The following is a 21,525-nucleotide window of genomic DNA, read 5'->3' on the forward strand; positions in this document are numbered from 1 at the left end:
AGCCCTTTAAATATAATGAAATGGTGAGAAAACTTATAAAGAATGCACGACCTGACAGAGGTATTACCACCCTCAAGTGCAAGGAAAACTGGATTGCTTGATATGGCTTCTTGCCTGTAGCTTCTAGCAACACCGATACAATGAGTTGCTGTTGGGGAGTATGCTGAATATGCAAGAATCAAATGTGCTATCCCACGACACTGTAGGTGCAACTTGAGAAGTGTTGATGAGGTATAAATATTAATAACAATATGAGCATCACACAAGATGTGTAATTTGCGGTAAAGTATGAAATGCTATAGCAGATATATGCATGGCACTGTATGAACAAATTTGCACTAGAGTACTATGAATGTTATCATAGATATGGAGCATGGGAGAAGAAGTCCGCAGAGATAGGGAATTCGTAAAAGGTAGCATATGCAGACACTTCTGCTGATAAATATGAATCGCATAAGAGAAAAATTGATTTGCTTTCTCTCACGAGCATGCTCAGTTACGAGCAAGAAGAGGAAGGTGGCAATGTTAAGAGTTACATTCAAGAGCCTCTAAAGAGGCCAATGGCTCATATGGCGATTTCCAAAGAAGAAAAGAAATATTAAATAGGCCGCTGAATAAAATACAAAGGGCCGATTGGATGATAAAAATCTCGCTAACAAGGTGTTAATATAAGAACACCACCCTATATCTATCTATACTCAACATGTGCACATGTATATGTATATATATGTGATATTCTAAGCGTACTTGGGTATACATCTTTTTTTAAGTGGGCATACATGCTCATGTATGCCTCATTTGAATTACTCATATATACATATATAATTATGTACATACATGTGCAAGTATATATAGGTGCCATGGTATCGTTATAATAAGACATTTCAGCTATCACAGGAAGCTCTGAAGTTCATATCAATATATAAAGGTAACAATTTTGTTTCATGTAATTATTTTATCATCTTATTAAATACGTAGACAAACATAGCTCATGTTAATCATTTGGTATCCCCTTGTTGCCTAGTCCATTTTTTCCCTTTACCAAGGTGGTTTAGTATCAATACATGCTAGCTGAATCATATGTGGTGCCCTCATGCCCTTTCCTATTTTGGCAATGCTTTCCCCCCTTTGTCGCACTCCTAGAAGAAGAAGTTTGACCACGGTAATAACATATTTCTCATGATTTAGTCAAATCAAATTCACTATAACAAGTATTCATATTAGCTATCCTTTTTCCAATTTATATGACATCATAATGATTAGCTAATTTGGCATTCCTACCATTCTTGATAAAACTTTTCTATGGTTTAACTTTCAGGAGAACATTTTTTGCCACTAAATTTTTTCTAGGAATCCATTTTGCATATGCATAACTTTTCTATCAGTCATTTGTCTCTTTTAGCCTCTGAGGGATCTGAACTACCTGTTCCTCCATCTCTACACGCATCTCAGACTTGACAATAATTTGGTCCTCAATTCTGTTCCAACTTGTAGGAGCTCTGCACTTACGCCCATTTAGATCTTCTGTGGGTGTCATCTTAATGGCTGACTGATACGAGTTGTTATAGACAAATTTAACTAGATGGAGGTACATCTCCCATCGATACTGTTGATCTATGAAATTCACTCTCAAGAGATCTTTTAATACTTTGTTTACTCTTTTTGTTTGACTATCGATCTCTGGATTGTAAGTTGAACTGAAGTGCAATTTCGTTCCTAAGGTTGAGAATATAGCTTGCCAAAATCTAGATGTTATCGTAGCATCTCTGTCATATATGATCTTTTCTGGAGTTTTGCGAAGTCTGAAAATCTCTATTACAAATTTATTGGCAATCTCTGGCGCCCCATCTATTGAATTCTCAGGGCTGAAATGTGCTACCTTTGTTAATCGATCAACTACCACTAGGATGGTATTATGTTTGTTTTGGGTCATAGGTAACCCTTGGATGAAATCCATAGTGATTATTTCCCATTTTTATTCTGGAACCTCATTTTGATGCAATAACCCTACTAGGTATCGGGGTTCAACCGTAATCCTCTAACACTCGAGGCAACCTGCCACATACTCAACTGTTTTCTTCTTCATGCCCTTCCACAAGTACAAGGGTTTCATGTCAACCATCATCTTAGATACCCCGGGGTGTCTTGAGTAAGGAGTGACATGGATTCCTTTCATTATCATTTTTTGAATTTCCTTCTAGTTGGTATCCTTCGTATCTAATATCTTGAGGATCCTTAAGGAGTATTTGATGTACCTCAATATAAAATTCGTCTCTTGGTAGACGCTCGAGTACTTGCTTCCTAAGCCCAATATTTATTGCCACCATAGCTGAAATATGTCTTTGCCGACTTAGGGTGTCATGTACTCTATTCTCTTTTACCCTTGATATAACTAATCTCAAAATCATAATTTGCTAGAAACTCTAACCCCTTCAATTCATGATGGATAGATCTGAGCTCAAATCTTTTCCCAATCAGATAGTGTCTCCATATCTATACAACATGTACGATGGTTGCTATCACGGAGTCATGTGCTGCATAATTTCGTTCGTAATTTTTCAACTTCTTGGATTAATAAGCAATGACCTGATCTTCTTGCATCAAGACACTCGCTAATCCTTTTTCCCATGCATTTGTTATGACAACAAAGTATTCCTTTGGATCTAGCACTCTAAGTATTGGTGTAGTGGTCAACTTCTCTTTGAAGTATTTAAATGTTGTTTGACATTTCTTGGACCAAATAAACTTTTTTTGTTTCCTTCGTAGTATAGTGATGGGATGTGCTATCCTAGAGAAATCTCTAACAAATTTTGAATTCCTAGGGATGAAATATGCTACCTTTGTTAATTGTTCCACTACCACTAGGATGGTATTATGTCTGTTTCGGGTCATAGGTAACCCTTGGATGAAATCCATAGTGATTATTTCTCATTTTTATTTTGGAACCTCATTTGGATGCAATAACCCTGCTAGGTATCGGTGTTCAATCGTAACCCTCTAATACTCGAGGCAACTTGCCACATGCTCAACTGTTTTCTTCTTCATGCCCTTCCACAAGTACAAGGGTTTCATTTCAACCATCATGTTAGCTAACCTTGGGTGTCTTGAGTAAGGAGCGACATGGATTTCTCCATTATCATTTTTTGAATCTCTTTCCAATTGGTATCCTTCGTATCTAATATCTTGAGGATCCTTAAGGAGTATTTGACATACCTCAATATAAAATTTGTCTCTTGGTAGGCGCTCGAGTACTTGCTCCCTAAGCTCAATATTTATTGCTACCATAGCTGAAATATGTCTTTGCCGACTTAGGGCGTCATCTACTCTATTCTCTTTACCCTTGATATAACTAATCTCAAAATCATAATCTGCTATAAACTCTAACCCCTTTAATTCATGATGGACAGATCTGAGCTCAAATCTTTTCCCATTCAGATAGTGTCTCCACACCTATACAACATGGACGATGGCTGCTAGCACGGAGTTATGTGCTGCATAATTTTGTTCGTAATTTTTCAACTTCTTTTATTAATAAGCAATGACCTGATCTTCTTGCATCAAGACACTCGGTAATCCTTTTCCCCATGCATCTGTCCCTCTGGACCTAGCACTCTAATTATTGGTGTAGTGGTCAACTTCTCTTTGAAGTATTCAAATGTTGTTTGACATTTCTTGGACTAGATAAACTTTTTCCTTTCTTTTGTAGTGTAGTGATGGGATGTGCTATCCTAGAGAAATCTCTATCAAATTTTCTATAAAAACTTGCTAGACCCAAGAAGCTTCTAACCGCAGACACATTCCTAGGGATTGGCCATTCTTTGATTGCCTTGATCTTGGTAGTATCTACTGCTATTTCTTTAGCTGAAATAATATGTCCTAAATACTATATTTCTTTCTAATATAAAGAACACTTAGAGAACTTTCCATACAACTTATGCTTGCACAATCTCTGCAAAACTACCTCAAGATGTTTCTGGTGTTCCTTCTCATCTTGGGAGTAGATGAGAAAATCATTGATAAAATCCTATTCAAACTTTTCTAACAATCCTGGAATATACTATTAGTGAGATTCATGAATGTTGCAGGGGCGTTAGTCAGCCCTAAGGGTAGAACTGTGAACTCATAGTGTCCATAGCCGGTTGTAATGTTCCGATTGCTGAAGATGGATTTTAATAATAATATAGTTAAATATAAGATTAACTAATATTAATAAATAAGATATAATTATAACTGTAATAATAATTATGTTGATTAAAATAATAATTATAGTAATACCCTACAATATATTATCATCCAAATTATTACTATTATGATGAAAGAAAATATTATTAATAATATAGTCTAATGTAATATCCCATCTACAAAAAGAGATTTAATGAATAAATAACAAAATAAAAATAAAAATAAAAATAATAATATAAAATGAAATATGAAATTAGATAAAATAATAACCAAGTTTAATATATATTATAATCTAAACTTATTTAATTAAAACATATCTATTAAATTTTAAGGATGTGAACATTCAAGAATGGATCGTGAAAGAGATATAAAAAGGAAGTGCACATTGAATACGAGTGGGAAGAAGACTTCACTGATGGCAATCACAAATGAATAGTTCCTTCCAACAATGAGCAATGAAGAAGGGAAGATGCTGCGAGGCATCTAAATGGGACCAAATATATTACATAGAGAATAATATCTGCAACTCACGGTGATTATAAACAATATCTGTTCCTAGAAGAAATGAATACATATGTTGCTGGTTAGCCAATCAGTGTATCAGAACGAGACCATACAATTTCAGACTAAGTAAAACCAATTCTTCTATTGACGAGAGTCCAAAACTATATGTGTGAATTGTCCTCAATTAGAGATGACATTCTAAATAGTAACAGAATACAGATTAGAGGACTGAAACTTCTGACCCAAGAACAATCTATTCAGTAATAAAATCAGTTTAGACTCAGCGTATAACCAAACAAAAGAATCGTGAATGTTGAGTAATAGCTGCGTAAAAGAGCTAGTGTACAATATCGGACAGGAAAGGGAAGAAAATTAGGCAACATATATATATATATATATATATATTACATCGCACAGATGAAACCATCGATTGGAATATACCTGAGTCTTTCCCTATATATATATATATTACATCGCACAGATGAAACCATCGATTGGAATATACCTGAGTCTTTCCCTATATATATATATATATATATTACATCGCACAGATGAAACCATCGATTGGAATATACCTGAGTCTTTCCCTATATATATATATATATATATATATATATATATATAACATCGCACAGATGAAACCATCGATTGGAATATACCTGAGTCTTTCCCAGTATACAGAGGATTAGACGGTTAGCATTTGAGTTGGGAAACATAGAGAATTCAGCTGATACAAACGAGAACTAGAGGGAACAAGAACTGTAGGAGTTTCACGAATGTATCCAAGTCAATCAGAAGAACTATAGAATTACTATCAGATGTAGAAGGAAATGTGTCTCACTAGAGATAAAGCTATGGAGTCTACATATTAATAAGAAATCTGATTATCTTATAGCATCAAAAAATGTTAATGATCAACATTTGTATCCTATAGAGTACTTTGTATCCTCCACATTGGTTATGCCACTAAGTACAAGGGTTTAGGCAGTCCATAGTGATGGTCAATCCTATAGAGTACTTTGTATCCTCCACGTTGGTTATGCCACTAAGTCATCGATGTTGGGAGTAGTTTTGAACATCAACATAGGTTGATTAAATCTATATATACATGTGGACATTGTAAGCACAATTACAATTGTCAACTAACTCTACATATTTAGAAAGCAATCAAATTCATAAATGATACATCATTCTCAAATAGATATTATCATCATTATTCATATACAATTATATCAAAGAAAAGATTTGAGTAGAGATTACAAGCATAAATAAGTCTCTTGGAATTAAAATATGAAATTAGAATCCCAAACCATATAGGTTGACCAAGGGACATTGCACCGGTCTTGAAATCAGTTTTGTGAATATCTTCTTCTTTAATCCGAAGCTGGTGGTAACTTTGATCTAAGATTGATTTTGGAAAACAATGGTGCTCCTCTCATTTGATCAATAATATCATCAATCCTAGGAAGTGGATATTTATTCTTGGTGACCTTGTTAGGCATTCTATAATCTATGCATAGCCTTACAGTTCCATCCTTTTTCTTGACAAACAACACTGGGGCTCCTCAAGGCAAGACACTAGGTTGGATGAGTTTTGTATGATTTGAGCAATACAAATCGACAAAACTCGAAGAACACTTGCATGCAAGACCCTGCCACAGAGAAGAAAAGACAAAGAGAAGGCAAGGGTTTGGCTCTGAAAATATGAAAGAATATATTATCAGGCTGAAAGAATGAATGAAATTTACAATTGATCAATCCTTATAGGAGATCGGAAAACTTAAAAGGGAAATCCTAAGAGGTAAATGACATTTAATGATTACTAATTAATTATTAAATGGAATTGCATGTGCACAAAGTGAAATCTTAAGAAGCGAGTAAAGGTAATTTGATAAATGAAATGAAATCAACCCTTTACTCTAACACCCCCTATTAAGATGAGCAACAATGCAGCTACAAACAATGCATGGAAAAACAAGGAAACTACAATGCTGAAAGCAATCTTGGGTCCCGACAACAAGGCCTAATGAGGTACCCAATCACAACCAAATCTCTTTGAAACAAAGAAATAGGGAAAACCATGTGGGAAAGACCCTACTCCAAAAGAGATAGAAAGAAAAAGTACAAATGATATGTCTCAAGAGATCCTCTCAAAACCATAAATACAAAGTGGGTAGAGGCATGGACCCTACCAGATAACTCTACACTCAGTACGGTGATATTCGTTTATGAACAAATCATTACTAGGTACGACATACCAATTCAGCTAACAAGCGACCGTGGAGGGCACGTTGTCATTCATGTCATCAGACTAGTTACGATGGAATTTAAAATCTATCATTCATACTCAAGCCCGTACTATCCAAGAGCGAATGGATAAGCAGAATCAACAAACAAAATCTTAGTTATAGTAATCTACAAATCTTGTGGTGTTGAAGGCGAGGATTGGGAGAAGTTGCCATTGGCGTTATGGGCTTACTGTACCTCCTACAAGGTCACTACGAAACACACTCCATTCTAGCTAATGTATGACCAGGAGGCTGTAGTACCAGTAGAGTTTATGTACCAAGTCTATAGATAGCAATTGAACAAGTTGGGGGGCATGGAGAGTCTCAGAGGAAGACTGTACAAGTTGAATAAGCTCGACGAACGAAGACTACAAGCACAATGGGCTACAGAGATTTCACAGCTTAGGCACAAGGTGTGGCATGACAAACATTTGAAACTAAACAAATTCCAACCAGGCCAACTCGTACTCAAGTATAATGGGCATAACGAGATCAAACCCGCTAAATTCAAAGTGAAGTGGGATGGGCCATACAAGATCCGCTAAGTTAGCGATAATGGAGCAATCAAGCTATGGATGATGGACGAAAGGAAGTGGCCGACCCAGTAAATGGTTCAAAGATAAAAATTTATCATTAGAGGAATGAAGCCCAAGGAAATGATGATACTTGTATGAACGATTCAGATAGAATGTAAAAAATAATAATAATAGTAAATACTAAAATAAATATATAGATGATAATTATAAGAAAGAAGTATAGTTAGTTAGAGTACAAAGAGGAGAGAATGAGGAAAAGATTGACAAACAAAGATTCAGACTAGTTTAGGAATAAAATTAAGTAGACATCGTACTACAAACAACTATATGGCCCAAGCTATTGAGCATAAGTATTTACACAAATGGAGAAGTCGAATAGTACAACCAAATTTAGAGAATATCACATGCAACAGGAGCGAATGCGGTACGGATCTGGGGAGGAAGTCACCACACAGTCACAACACCCAAACGCATGGATTAGAATATCATCTTAAGGTCCCAAAGGCAACAAAGAGGATAGCATCTAAGAGGGAAAGAAATACCATATGGTCCTAAAGCCAAGAGAATAACTATTGTCCGACTCATATACACAATCATACAAACATCGTAGGTGGTCTTGACAAGGAACCATATAGACTCAAAAGCATCTTAGGGAAAAGGAAATCAAGAATAGCGTACGGGTACTAATGCTTGTAACTATGTTTCCCGCGAGACCGTGTGGTTTGCTTTAGGAGTCGTACGATGGTTTGCTTAGGAGCCATATGGTGGTTTGCATCTTGCTCCCCAACTGGCCATACAATATTTCTAGATTCCCTTCTCTAGACAAGGAATCGTACGACCTCGCCAAAGCATCTAAGAGGGAAAGGAATATCGTATGGTCCTAAAGCCAAGAGAATAGTTACTGTATGGCTCCTACATACAATCATACAAACACCGTACATAGTTTAGACGAGGAACTGTACAAACTCAAAAACATCTCAGGGAAAAGGAAATCAAAAATACCATACGGCCACGGGGAGAAGGGAATCTAGAAATATCGTATGATCACCGTATTGCCAATTGGGGAGCAAGATGCAAACCACCATCTGACTCCTACCATACGACTCCTAAAGCAAACCACATGGCCTTGAGGGAAACATAGTTACAAGCATCTATACCTGTACGGTTGTATGACCACTTGTATACCATTATGGGTTGTTATCCCTGAGTATAACAACATAAATCACCATACGATTGGCATAGGAAGTGGTGATCATTTACATTGGCATAGTCTTATGAACTCTGAGAACAAGATATCACCGTACTTGAGCAAAGAGGGCAACGTATTTGTTAAGCATTCAATTTGTTGGAGCCATACAAACTTAGCAAATCTGAAGGAGTTGCATGGAAGAGTTGAAGCAAAATGACCTAAAAGTTTCTAGCACACAATAAGATAGACGAGAAGATTCGGCTACTAGTAAGAGGATGAATCGAAATATGAAAACATTGCCTTCAAGCGTCTGAGTTACATGAGGCACAAACATGAGAGAAAAGAAGGGCAAACAACCAACACAGGAGCGGCTGCAACAATGCATCTCATGCCTCAAAACATACCTTTCGAAGGCCTGAATGGGTTAGAGTGCAGGAAATGGTGGCAGGATACCCTCAATAATCACCCAGTAAAGAATAGTATAAGAAAAGCACAGGTAGAATGGGCAATCCTAGTGCTAGTCTTTTGCATTCGAGAGTAGGAGGGCTTTTTGCGCACCATGATTTACACTTATAACAGGTTTTCCCAAACCAACTCATTTTCCTACCTAGGGCAAGACTTTCTAATTTCCTTCAGAGCAATAGACTTCACTAGGGTATTTGGCATACCCGATCATGCACAAGGAGGCAGGAAGATTGATGGCAAACTGAAGAAATTGAGTCGAGAGGCAAAGGCGTGACTGATAGAGCTTGTATGCGGTAAACTGTCTCATCCTAAAAAGAAAGCATTGATGGACACTTCTAAAGGTAGAGGACTGAAAAAGTCTTAACATTCTGAAGGACAATGGCGCTGGCTCATGGACTTGGTTAAGAGTAAGCTCGTGGGATTGAGCCGCAAGTTTGATATTTCGTTTGCGTAGGTAGAAATGATGAATGGGATCATGAACAGGAAGGTGTACAATTAGGCAACATTACTGGTGGAACATATGTACGAGTCCATGATGCTACAACACAAGATATTTTACTTACCCCATTATGCCATTGGATTGTTCCTTGATGCTACAACATTGATGATCACCCTTGATAGGTTGGAGGTCAAGCCGGGCCCACTTGCTCTAGGTAATCCCCCCATCATTCAGTGGAAACATTTAGACACATAAGGAGGGCAAAAGGCCACTGTCAGGTAGAAGTGACCCAGGTAGGAGTTAGACTCAGGCTTAGAACATTGGAATAGAAATAGCAGCCAACAAGAGATTTTATCTGATGATTTCAGTGAGAGGGACGAGGAAGAGGATATGGAGGATGATGAAGAGGTTGAAGTCATTACTGTGACTCTACTACTATTTCCACAACTTGCCCTTTCTGCGATATCTCATTTGGCCCTTGTAGGTATGCATGTTCTGGGTTTTGGACAGTTTAGGCAGTCCATAGTGATGACCCTTGTCACAGTAGCGACTCAGCCTATACCAGGAGGGATCTTGACCATTCCGAAGGTAGTGGCTACATTCTAGACATAGTCTCCCCCATCGCCAACTACATCTGTATTGGACGAGGTGATGAAGATACTTGCACATGAGGTAATTGAGAGTTCAAGGGCACCTCAGGTTTGACTGGAGTTAGTTGGTTCAGATGTTGTGGTCATTGCAAATATTGCATTATTGGCTACCAGTGAGGGTACTAGTAGGGTGAGTACAGTGCAAGACTTGAGTGCGTATGAGTCAAAGGTTTTGCATTAGACTAGCACCGTCTGAGGAGGAGAGTCACCCCACAAAGCTACCACCTTCACCTTCGACAGTCAACATTGCTAAGAGGATGTTAGAGGCAGTTGAGACAATGATGGGCACACAGGAGAAACGTCAGGTCCATCCACAAGGTTAGGGGAGGATGTCAAGGCATCCTTGGCTGACATGGTGACTTGAGGTCGCCAAGTGATTTTTGTCCAAGCATGCACACTGGAGACAGTAGTGTAGGAGATGGAGTAGGTTCTATCTTTCATGCGAGTCAGTTGCCCAACTGCCTTTACAATATGCCTCAAGGCACGAGTGTGGCCTAACATAGAGACTCTTGAGATGAGGCAGGTGGCTACATTAAAGACATAGTCTCCCCCATCGCCAGCCACAACTGTACTGGATGAGGTGATGGAGATACCTGCACAAGAGGTAACTGATAGTTTGAGGGCACCTTAGGTTCGACTGGAGGTGGTTGTTTCAGATGCTATGGTCACTATAGATATAGCATTATTGGCTACTAGTGAGGGTACTAGTAGGGCGAGTACTGTGCAGGACTTGAGTGCGTATTTGAGTCGAAGGTTTAGCATCAGACCAGTAATGTCGGCATCTAGTATTCTCTTGCCTATGAGAGAATTATCCCAGGAGATGGATCCTATAGCTCCATAGGAGGAGGAGAGTCACCCCACAGAGCTACCACCTCCACCTTCGACGATCAACATTGTTGAGAGGATGTTCTAGGCAGTTGAAACAATGATGGGCAAACAGGAGAAACTCACGTCAGGCCCATCCACAACCATAGGGGAGGATGTCAAGGCATCCTTGGCTGACATGGTGACTTAAGGTCGCTAAGTTGTGATTTTGTTGCAAGCATGCACACTGGAGATAGTAGTGCAGTAGTTGGAGTAGGTTCTATCTTTGATGTGAGTCAGTTGTCCTGTTGCCTTTACAGTATGCTTCGAGGCACAAGGGTGGCCTAAAATAAAGACTCCATGGATGAGGCAGCAGTGGACCGTTAGAGATACAAGTGTATTGGGATGCATACTATGCTCTACGGAAGAGTCAGGAAGATTAGGTAGCAACACTGAGGGCTCGAGAGGAGACAACTACCAGATTAGTGGTAGTAGAAGTACAACAGTCAGTTTGGCAGACAAAGCGGGGAACACTCATTGTGCAGTTGGAGGTAGTTCAATAGGAAAGGAAATTAGAGAAGGCAACCTTTTTATCTTTGCTCGAGGAAGCAAAGCAGGCAAATAGTCGGCTACAGATGGAGTCAAATGCAAAAGAGGTGGAGCTCTAGAACATAGCAGAGATGATGAAGAGAGCTCTAGAGATTCAGATGTAGGCCAAGGTGGATCTAAACACTGGGACCCAACAGGTGCACAAGTTACGGGCACAGTTGAGGGCTACTACACATGTACCACCACTGATGCACCCCTCTTCTTAGTCTGGTTTTGATGTACTTAGTTGTCTCTATTTTTTTCGTCCAAAGACAACTTTTCTTTTGGGGGGGACAATGTTGTCAGCAAAGTCTAAACACAATTGATGGGATTAGTTAGTGTCCGAAAGGTTGCATGATGGTTGGGTCATGCCTTCGGGATACATATGTACATCGTCCGAATGGAAATATGGATCATCATTGTACTCTTGATTGTATACTTTGCTTATATGAATAAAGTACTATCTTGTTTTGTGTTGTATTCTAGTCTTTGAATGCAATAACGATCCATTTAACCTCTATGGGAAACAACAAGAAGGTTGTGATGTTTTAGGAATTTTCCATTGTGCAATTGGCTTTGTCGTGTTAATCATGTGTTACCATTATTATTGACTTTTTGGTTAATTGTTGGTGTTAGCAAGTCACTTTTTGCTTAAAAATCTAGGTCTGAACTTTTCTTCAGATGTTCTATGGTCTTCAAGTCTCTGTGTCCATATTTTGTGCCATTTTTTTGCAAGCTTCTTTCATACATGACCAGCTGTTCTTGTATGTAGATTGTATGGTTTGGGGTTTAATTCTTTAAATATTCTCAAATTGGTCTTGGGTTCATGGAACTAGAATTTTTTAGATCATATAATTCTTTTCATTCTATTATGTTCTTTTTGTGACTGAATCCTCTTTTGAGTGCGAATGACCAGCTTTGTCAGATGTAATCATTAATGTAATTTTTCCTTTTCTTCCCTGTTTCTATATTACTAGTAACTAATGTGTTTATCTATCAAGAATATCTTGCATTTTTTTTAAATCAGAAGATTTCCACATATCCCATCTGACAGAGTTATTCAGGTTTATCAGTATTTCAATACCATCAATAGTATCTGAAGGCACATCCATACTTATTTGATTTCTACTGTCTTGGATTACTATTTGAGAATGTGGAATTTCATCCACTGCTTTGCTTATTCTTCATTTTATTTTATTTTGCAGGCGAGGATATACCACCTTTACAATTGAAGGATGGCGTTTTTAGATGCATAGGGCAGCTGTATGATTGTTTACTAACTGAAGTACATGAACGCTGCAAGAAAGGACTGAGCTTGGCTAAACGGCTAAACAGTAGTTTAGCATTTTTTTGCTATGATCTTTTGTCAATTATAGAGCCGCGCCAAGTTTTTGATTTGGTAAACTTCTCTTTAGAAAATTAATTTTCTTTAAAAAAGGAATTGTACTTAAATTTTAAAAATAGTACTAATTTACTGCAAAAATATTGTAGAGAATAAGAATCATGTGTGCATTTGTATTGTGTTTATCACAAATGTACATTTGTATTTTGTAGTTTATTATTTATTGGAGAAGATAGCCAGCCCTTATTTATTTGTTTGAATCAAAACAAGTAGGTTACTGTACTGGACGTACCAATCTGAGTTTGGAATGCACCTAGACAACCATATATTGTCAGCTTGCAACATCTTGAGCAGGGACCATTTGGAGAGAATTTTGTCATTAACTTTGCAGAAAACAATTAAAAAGAGAAAAAAAAAAGTTCATTAGTAATACTAGAACATCCAAACTATGAATATATACACTAATTTACAGAAATGAAAACTGAAATACTATTTATCTTCAATTTCCTGAGAACATGAAAAGGTGAAAGTTAACTTCCAATTGCAGTTACTAACTATTTTCACATGAATCTGAAAATTATCTAACGTATGAATTTACTTTACTGGAAACAAATAATGCTTCAACAGATAAACATAACAGAATTCGTTTATGCTGTCATATCACTTGATCCTTTGCGGGAAGTTGGAACATGAAGGGCAAATGAGTATCATCAGGGGTTTTTGCCACCCAACCATGGATCTTTTGATCGTGACCGTCACCCACGCAACTTCCGAAGGAAATAGCCCAACCCGTCCTAGGAGTGTGCAAGTACGGTATTCATTTTCTTGCCATTCGAGACTTGGTGTAGAACCGACATTCGTCATAGGCAGTCAACCTAAACACGTAATAGGTGACTTTCCTAGCTAGACATTGCACTATTTGTCCTAGTAACTGAAGAATACTACCTGTAGGAGCCCCTTGGCCGAGGTTTTGTAAGTACAAGCACATACGCTGTGCAATCAGTATCACCACTAATTCTGTTCTGTAGACCTCCTCCCCTCTTTCATCAGACAATACAATCTAGATGGCATATACCTCTATGGTGGTAAGACACTATCAAGACAATATTGTACCCATCCTAGGGTTGGTCTTAGCAATTCATAAGGGTAAGAGTTTGAAAGGTATTACCTAAACTTAATTTTGCAGGTACTTATATCATTCTGATTAGATCCAGAGGAATATTACAAAAGGATCTAAGGGGAACCAACAGGGCAGACCCTAACTAGAGCTGTAATCATGATATCTTAATACCGTAGAATTCCTTCCTAACAGGAATACACATGTTTTCATTTCCATAATCTAAGCCATTATTTCTTTAATGAATACTATTAGTACATGTGTGATCGGGTATTAGAGCTATGTATGACATCTATTCTATCACGATCATTAGATGTATCTATGACATCTACTCTATCATGAAAATTGGCCCCCCTAACAACTACTACTTAGTCTCTTCCCCTAACTCAAACTTTTTAAAATTTTCTACCCATTAATGTTCAACACACCAACCATAGAAAAGTTTGTAGAAAAAAATGATTTTTTTTAGAAGAGAGAAACATCGTATTTGAATTCGTAAAATCTTATTAAAAAATTAAAAATTCGCACACGAAATAACACCACCGGCAGGAACTTGGGCCGACCTTTGTTGTCATTGCCCATTAAATGGTTTTACATGAACCAAAATCCAATAATTTCGCATGCAAATATTCTGATAAAACAAACAGTTGTAATGGCATATAATACCATTTACTCCAAAAGTAATCATATGATGACTTTGAGCAGAGATAATATCTTGGTATAGATATGAACTGCCATGACACAGTTTATGATGCCATAATGCAATTAGTAAGACCTTGATGCAGAGTATGATGCCAAATTACATCTAAATTATGACATAATACAAACAATCAAACTAAATAATCATTTCAGAATTTTAAAAAGTTTTTCCAGTAGCAAAAAAGAATATTCACATGTCTGCTCGATGAATGATGAATGATTAATGAGAAAGCAAAAACAAAAATGATGCTCATCGAAGAAGCTCTGTTCCAAATTGCAAGCAAGAATCTGGATTTTCTCTTCGCTGACATTCAAGGTTTTAACTTGGGGTTTTAACTTGGGTGGTGGCATAAGATTTGATATTATAAAATTGGATTAATTCATGGGAAAGCAATGTGCGCATTGGTAAAAATATAGCATTATATACATGTATATCTGTGTTCCATGGGTAACTGTACCCATATCCGTGTGATGCATACTAGGTACTGTACACGTGCCCAAGTATTGGGTACTTAGTGGAGAGCATCATATCTAAGAACCTTGATTGTGATTTCTGATTTTTGTCTTGATCTTTTATTTACATATCAGCTTGCTTTTATCAAGTATATGTAATCAGTTTGAAACTTTGATACAATACTGATTAACAGTAAACTTTTTCACTTTTCAAGTCAAAAATTCATCATTTGCATTGTGTCATTGTTATATGATTTATGGTCTTCTTTTTCATGCTTAATGTTTGCCTTCTCTGTTATGCATTTGAACATTTAGCATACATTATTATTACAGTCATATTGCAAATCTGAAACTGAAAACAATACATTACATCTGCAAACCTTATCAGTGTGCTTATTTTGAAAACTAATTGTCATTACTCATAGTTTCAGATTTTTTTATAAAATATTAATTCTTTCTTGCGTACCCAGGGGCAGGTACCCTCGTTCTCGTGCAACCTTGATCTATATAATTTGAGTATGCATACTTATATATGTGTGTGTGCATGTGTGCGCTTGTATCTGTCATATGTATGTATGTAAGTAAGTACGTATGTATGTAGGTACGTATGCAGGTATATATGTATGTATGTATAATTGAATAAATATAAAATGCAAGGATAGTTAATTAATGATTACTAAGGTCATTATTAAATTCGATAAGGCAACTAAATGCCTAAAACAACTTAACCTCCAATCACTCAACTACCACTAGCCTATCCATAGAACTGACAAAGGTTGTGGTTCCAGCTCATATGACATTGCTGAATTTTACTGTTTTCTTGTGTGCTCGTACACTGGTGATTCTCTCTCCCTGCTCACTGAATGGCTCTCTTGCATCCACTAACAGAAGTGGATTAGATATCTATTTCATTGAAATATACTCGAATACCAAACTAATTATATATTTTCATCAACAATTCATTTCCTATTTGCCAAATAAAAACAAATTTAAACCATAATACAACTACAGGAGAATTCACATTGCCCCAAATTTATTGAATTTACATTTCTGTTGTCATTAGAAATTCACATAACTGTCTCTAACTAAAATCTATTTAACTGGCAGTCATATTTCATAAGAATTAGTTATCAAGGTTATGAAATAGTAGGATCACAAGTTAGGTGTTAGGATTTGCCCAAAAAATAAAGATAAACATCAGTAAGGAAGAACTAAAACAGATACAATAAACACCAGAAGATACCTTGGCAAAACCCTTCCAAGATTAAGGGAAAAACCCAGCCACACAACAAAATATCGCTTTTTTGATAATAAAATGTTCAAGTTTACAATTTTCTTTGCTTGATGCAATATTTATAACAAATAGAGACACTCTTCACATTACAACTGAAGGTCTTTTGAATTTCCAAAAACATGAGTCAACATTTCCAAATACACAATTCTTTGTATTTTCCATGCCTCAATGCATGTCGAATGACATGTCTTTATATTTAATATTACAATTATGATCATAAATGCTCTCTTTAGCTGAAGGTGACCATAACGGTAATAACACCCATATTTATAGAGATAAAGATATCTATCACAGCTACAATCTTCAGCACCCCCTCTTAGTGAGAGAGAGAGATCTTTAGCTAAACAGTCACACAAAGCTGCAATCAAAATGTGAATGATAAATTCTAATCACATAAGTTCTCATAAAAAATATAATTCATGGAATCACTCAAAATGAAAAACCTGCAAGAAACATGATCAACCTTCAATGATGTTGTCATGGAATTTGACAACATGACACTTCTACAAGACCCTTACATCACAGACTCTCTCTACATGATGCTGTCATGGAATCTCTCAGCATGACAAGCCTACAAGGATTACAACGAACTTTCATCACGAACTCTCTCTATGTGATGTTGTCATGGAATCTCTCAGCATGACAAATTAGTAAGGTTTACAACCAACATTTTATCACAGATTCTCTCTGTGATAAACTCTTGTACTCTCTCAACATGAGTTCAAACTCTCATCACGTACTCTCTCAACGTGATGATATCATGGACTCTTTGTACATGATGCTCATTATGAACTTCTCATAAGTGAAAGAGTTTTCAGGTTGTCCTTACAATTTTAATAATTTCGCATAAATATGAACTCATAATCAGCAAGAAAAGAAATCACAAGTGAGACTCGTTTCAAACAAGAGTCTAATCACAGAGAATGAAACTCATTAACAACATGCATAGAAATGATTGAAATACTCTCTCAACAAAGACTCGCTCTCGGCAGGGATGGCTTTGATTGACATAATAAGATAGTTGATGTAACCTCCCTTTGAGGCTGGACATCTCCCTCTGAGGCTGAACATCTCCCTCTGAATTAATTATCTGATCGCAACTATGTATCATCAATTCAATTTATAAGCAACATCCTCATGCAGGCTTCATAATCTTTCATTATCTCATTGCATCCTGCAATTAAATAACTCATAATCAAACACTATTTCCAGTGATGAAATAAGGATTCAAGAAAATAAAAGACTTATCTCTGATTCTCTGAATGTTTTGAGCATAACATGCAATAATCAGAAACACCTGAAGAATAGATCCTTTATGATTGATGTCAAGTCCCAATCAATCAAAAGCCATATTGTAAAAGTCTCAAAGTCTCTTAACAACAAAACTGCTTACAAAACTTATGAATTACATTCACAAGAATCAATCATACAATGATTGTGCATATGCTTTGCAACACCCACTAATACAAAATGACATCTGTCACTGCAAATACACAGGCTTCTAGAAGAAAAATAGCACTTGAATTATTCCACAGAAAAATACCTTTCAGAGAACAGACTTATCAAGGAAAACTGAGTTCACTTGTGCCAGAATGATACTAGTAAATACTTATACAAATCTCATCTGATACCACAGATAATCTGAGACCCAATGATTTCTAAATACCCACACATGGGTAAAAATTATAAAACAGCACACAGGATGAAAAACATAAAAGCTGGTTAATCATACAAATATATTATTTGATGTCACACCAGACCGATAGACCAGAAAAAAAATACAAACAATAAGAGCCAGGATAATGGATTGATGACAGCAAAGAAGGAGAAGAAATCAGTTTCACAGCCAAAATAACATGCAGGCAGCTGCTACGGTGAAGAAATCACTTTCACCCTTTAAAGAGAAATGACGCATATAAATCCAACTCAGTTGACCCATATGATAGATCCAGACAAGGAAGCCACAACTCTCGAGCCCTAGAGGCAGAGAAAGAGTTGAAACTTATAATCAATCCTTCTGTAAGCGTAATCCTCCCTATTCACAAAGCTAGGACTTTGAAAATGTCCACCCGTGGCCTGCCAAAATTCGCGAGAATTTCCCATACTATTGACAAATTCCTTACTAAAGAAAAAAGAAAGCATGGCTTATGTGGGTAAGAAACAATGTTCCTGTCATTTATGAACTGATAACTTTGCTCAAAAGACTGAGCTTAAAAATAATCAACACAAAGAAGACCAAGAATAATACTGCTTGGAGCATTAAAACACAATATAATTCCAACAATTATAACTGGGACTGATGATGATATAATACTCGTCCCTGTCATATATACAACTTTCCATGAGATTGGATGTTGCAAATATAAATGGTCTTTCCAAATACGAAGAGCTGCCACAAAATAAATAGCGACAAGAGAAGCAGAGATAAAAAGAGTTAACTGTCGAATCCGGCAAGGCAAATAAATAAGTTGAGATAAAGCATGACAAAGGCATGCTGAGACAAGCCAAAATGGAATAATCAAAGAAATCATAACGACAAAATGGTGAAAATGAAAAGTCATAAGTAACTGGTGCCAAGTCAGTACCCATCTGTAATTTGCAACAGAAACAGCACAGTGTAAATTCTGCCAAGAAAGAGTATGGGGAAGGAAGGCATGCAGATACATTGCAGAAGGTGCAAATAATATCAAGACCAATCTACACAGAAATAAACACAAACCATCCCACATGACGAATGGAGCACAAAGCAATATGATTCAATTCTGGATACACAGATTTCATTAAACATGAGCTTAGATAGTGCATAATGATGATGTTACACTGATACGAGAAGAAGACAAATCAAGGATAAGAAGCTTGAAGACCATATAAATTGCCGAAAGAAGATAAACTGAGTGCTCTTCTATGCAAGCTTATATGAGGAGAGCAAAATGAATAGGTTGCACTGCATAATATAAGCCAGAGCAAATAGCATCCTTAGAATAGAACTGCAATTTACATCAGATTGTCACTCAGAGAAGATACAATCAAGACCAAAGCTTAAACGTCACATGAGCAAACATAAGTAACGACAACAACATAGACATCTGATGAAGACCAAAAATTCAATGAACAGGCAGTAGATCAAACTCATAGATCTAACAGCAAACATTAGAGGTAGACGATCTCTAACTCTGTTATCAAACTTAAATAAAAAAAGTAGTCTCACATTCTTCTTTATTGCTGTTATAAAAACTAGGCTTAGATACCATGTTAGGATTTGCCCAGAAAATAAAGATAAACAGCAATAAGGAAGAACTAAAACGGATACAATAAGCACCAGAAGATACCCTAGGAAAAACCTTCCAAAATGAAGGGAAAAATCTGGCCACACAACAAAATATCACTTCAATGATAATAAAATTTTCAAGTGTACAACGTTCTTTTCTTGATGCGATATTTATAACAAATAGAGAGACTCTTCACATTACAACCAAAGGTCTCTTGAAATTCCCAAAACGTGACTTCATTTTCAAATACATAACTATTTGTATTTCTATGCCTCAATGCATGTTGAATGACACGTCTTTATATTTAATAATACAATTATGATCATAAATGTTCTCTTCAGTTGAAGGTGACCATAACGATAATAATGCCCATATTTCTATAGATAAAGATCTCTATTGCAGCTACAATCTTCAATAGAAGGGATTTACCAAATGCTTAGTGCATGAAATCTTTTCATAAGAAGTGACTTTTTCTTTTAACAAATGGGAATTTGTGGCATATATAATACTGTCTAGTGTTCAGAGTGCTTGCTTGTCTTTGCATAACTAGACAATATGAATATGATTTTGATAACCTTTATAATTGGGATTTACATTGAACAGTTGTATCTTCATAAAATGTAGAAAAATGAATATGAACTGAGAAATATAATATAAAATAATGGATACCTTTTATGAAGATAAAGGTGAGTGCATATACGTAGCATTCCCCTTCAAATAATTTAATTCAGCGTTTGGAAAGCCCATTCCATGTTTCCTTTGGGCTCAAGGGAAAGTGATAGTGAAATAATTTTAATTTAAAATTTAAAATACAGTAGTTTCCAGTTTTTTGAATATTTTTGCTTTTTAAAGATCTTCAAAGCATTTTTGGGCCTTGTTTGTTTGAAAGTATTCTATTTATTGGACCACTGTATGTATATCATAGTTCTGGATATATATCCAAATGCACCAAATAAATTTAATAATTGACCACCGGACAAGAGGTAAGGACCTCACTAGGTTGGGCTTGCTATGATAAATATTTTTGTGCTTCGTATTTATTTTTGTTGCTAATATGCCCTCTTTTGGTGGTTTAATTTGACTTCAAATGAGGTGTTTCATTCTTCATGGTTATGCATACGCTGTAATAAACTTATATGGAGGAGTTATTGCATATGCTTTGATATTTGACTGCTAGACAAGGAGTTAGGACCTTGCTAGGTTGGGGTTTCTATAATAAATAATTTTGTACATCTTATTTGTTTTTGTTGCTAATATGCCTTCTTTTGATGGTCTAATTTGACTTCCGATGAGATGTTGCACTCTGCATGGTTTTGCATATGCTGTGATAAACCTATATGGAGGAGTTATTGACTATTTTCAGCCAAGAATAAATTGGAGGCTAAGTTACTGGTACAAGTGTTATTTATTTGGGGACAGGTATAACTATGTGTGGATGTATGTGTATATGTAAACATGTGTGCACGTAATATAGAATTTAAAGCTATATAATGCAAGAGAGTGATACTCATTATTGCCAATAAAACATAATAGAATACCTCATAATTTGCAAAAAGCTTCACTATGCATGACATTTTCACAATTTATTATGTTAAGGGAATAATTATGTTTGTAGACATTTTTTTGTTTATAAAAATACTTTAGAAGTTTTTAAAATGTTTTTTAGGGCAAGCCTTTGGTACTTCCAGGTTTGACCTACTTTGCCT

General features: G+C 36.3%; 1 protein-coding gene across 2 annotated transcripts in view; it reads left to right on the forward strand.

The window, feature by feature from the left end:
• Nucleotides 1-21,525, forward strand: part of SPK1 (guanyl-nucleotide exchange factor) — a 190,662-nt gene that overhangs the window by 144,778 nt on the left and 24,359 nt on the right. For both annotated transcript variants that reach the window (XM_089806751.1, XM_089806752.1), the window contains one exon: nucleotides 12,851-13,044. In XM_089806751.1, coding sequence (XP_089662877.1) covers nucleotides 12,851-13,044 — 194 coding nt within the window. The remainder of the gene's footprint in view (nucleotides 1-12,850; nucleotides 13,045-21,525) is intronic.

Source organism: Cupressus sempervirens, chromosome 10 (assembly GCF_028749045.1).
Source record: "Cupressus sempervirens isolate cs-2001-9-10 chromosome 10, ASM2874904v1, whole genome shotgun sequence".
NCBI lineage: Eukaryota > Viridiplantae > Streptophyta > Pinopsida > Cupressales > Cupressaceae > Cupressus > Cupressus sempervirens.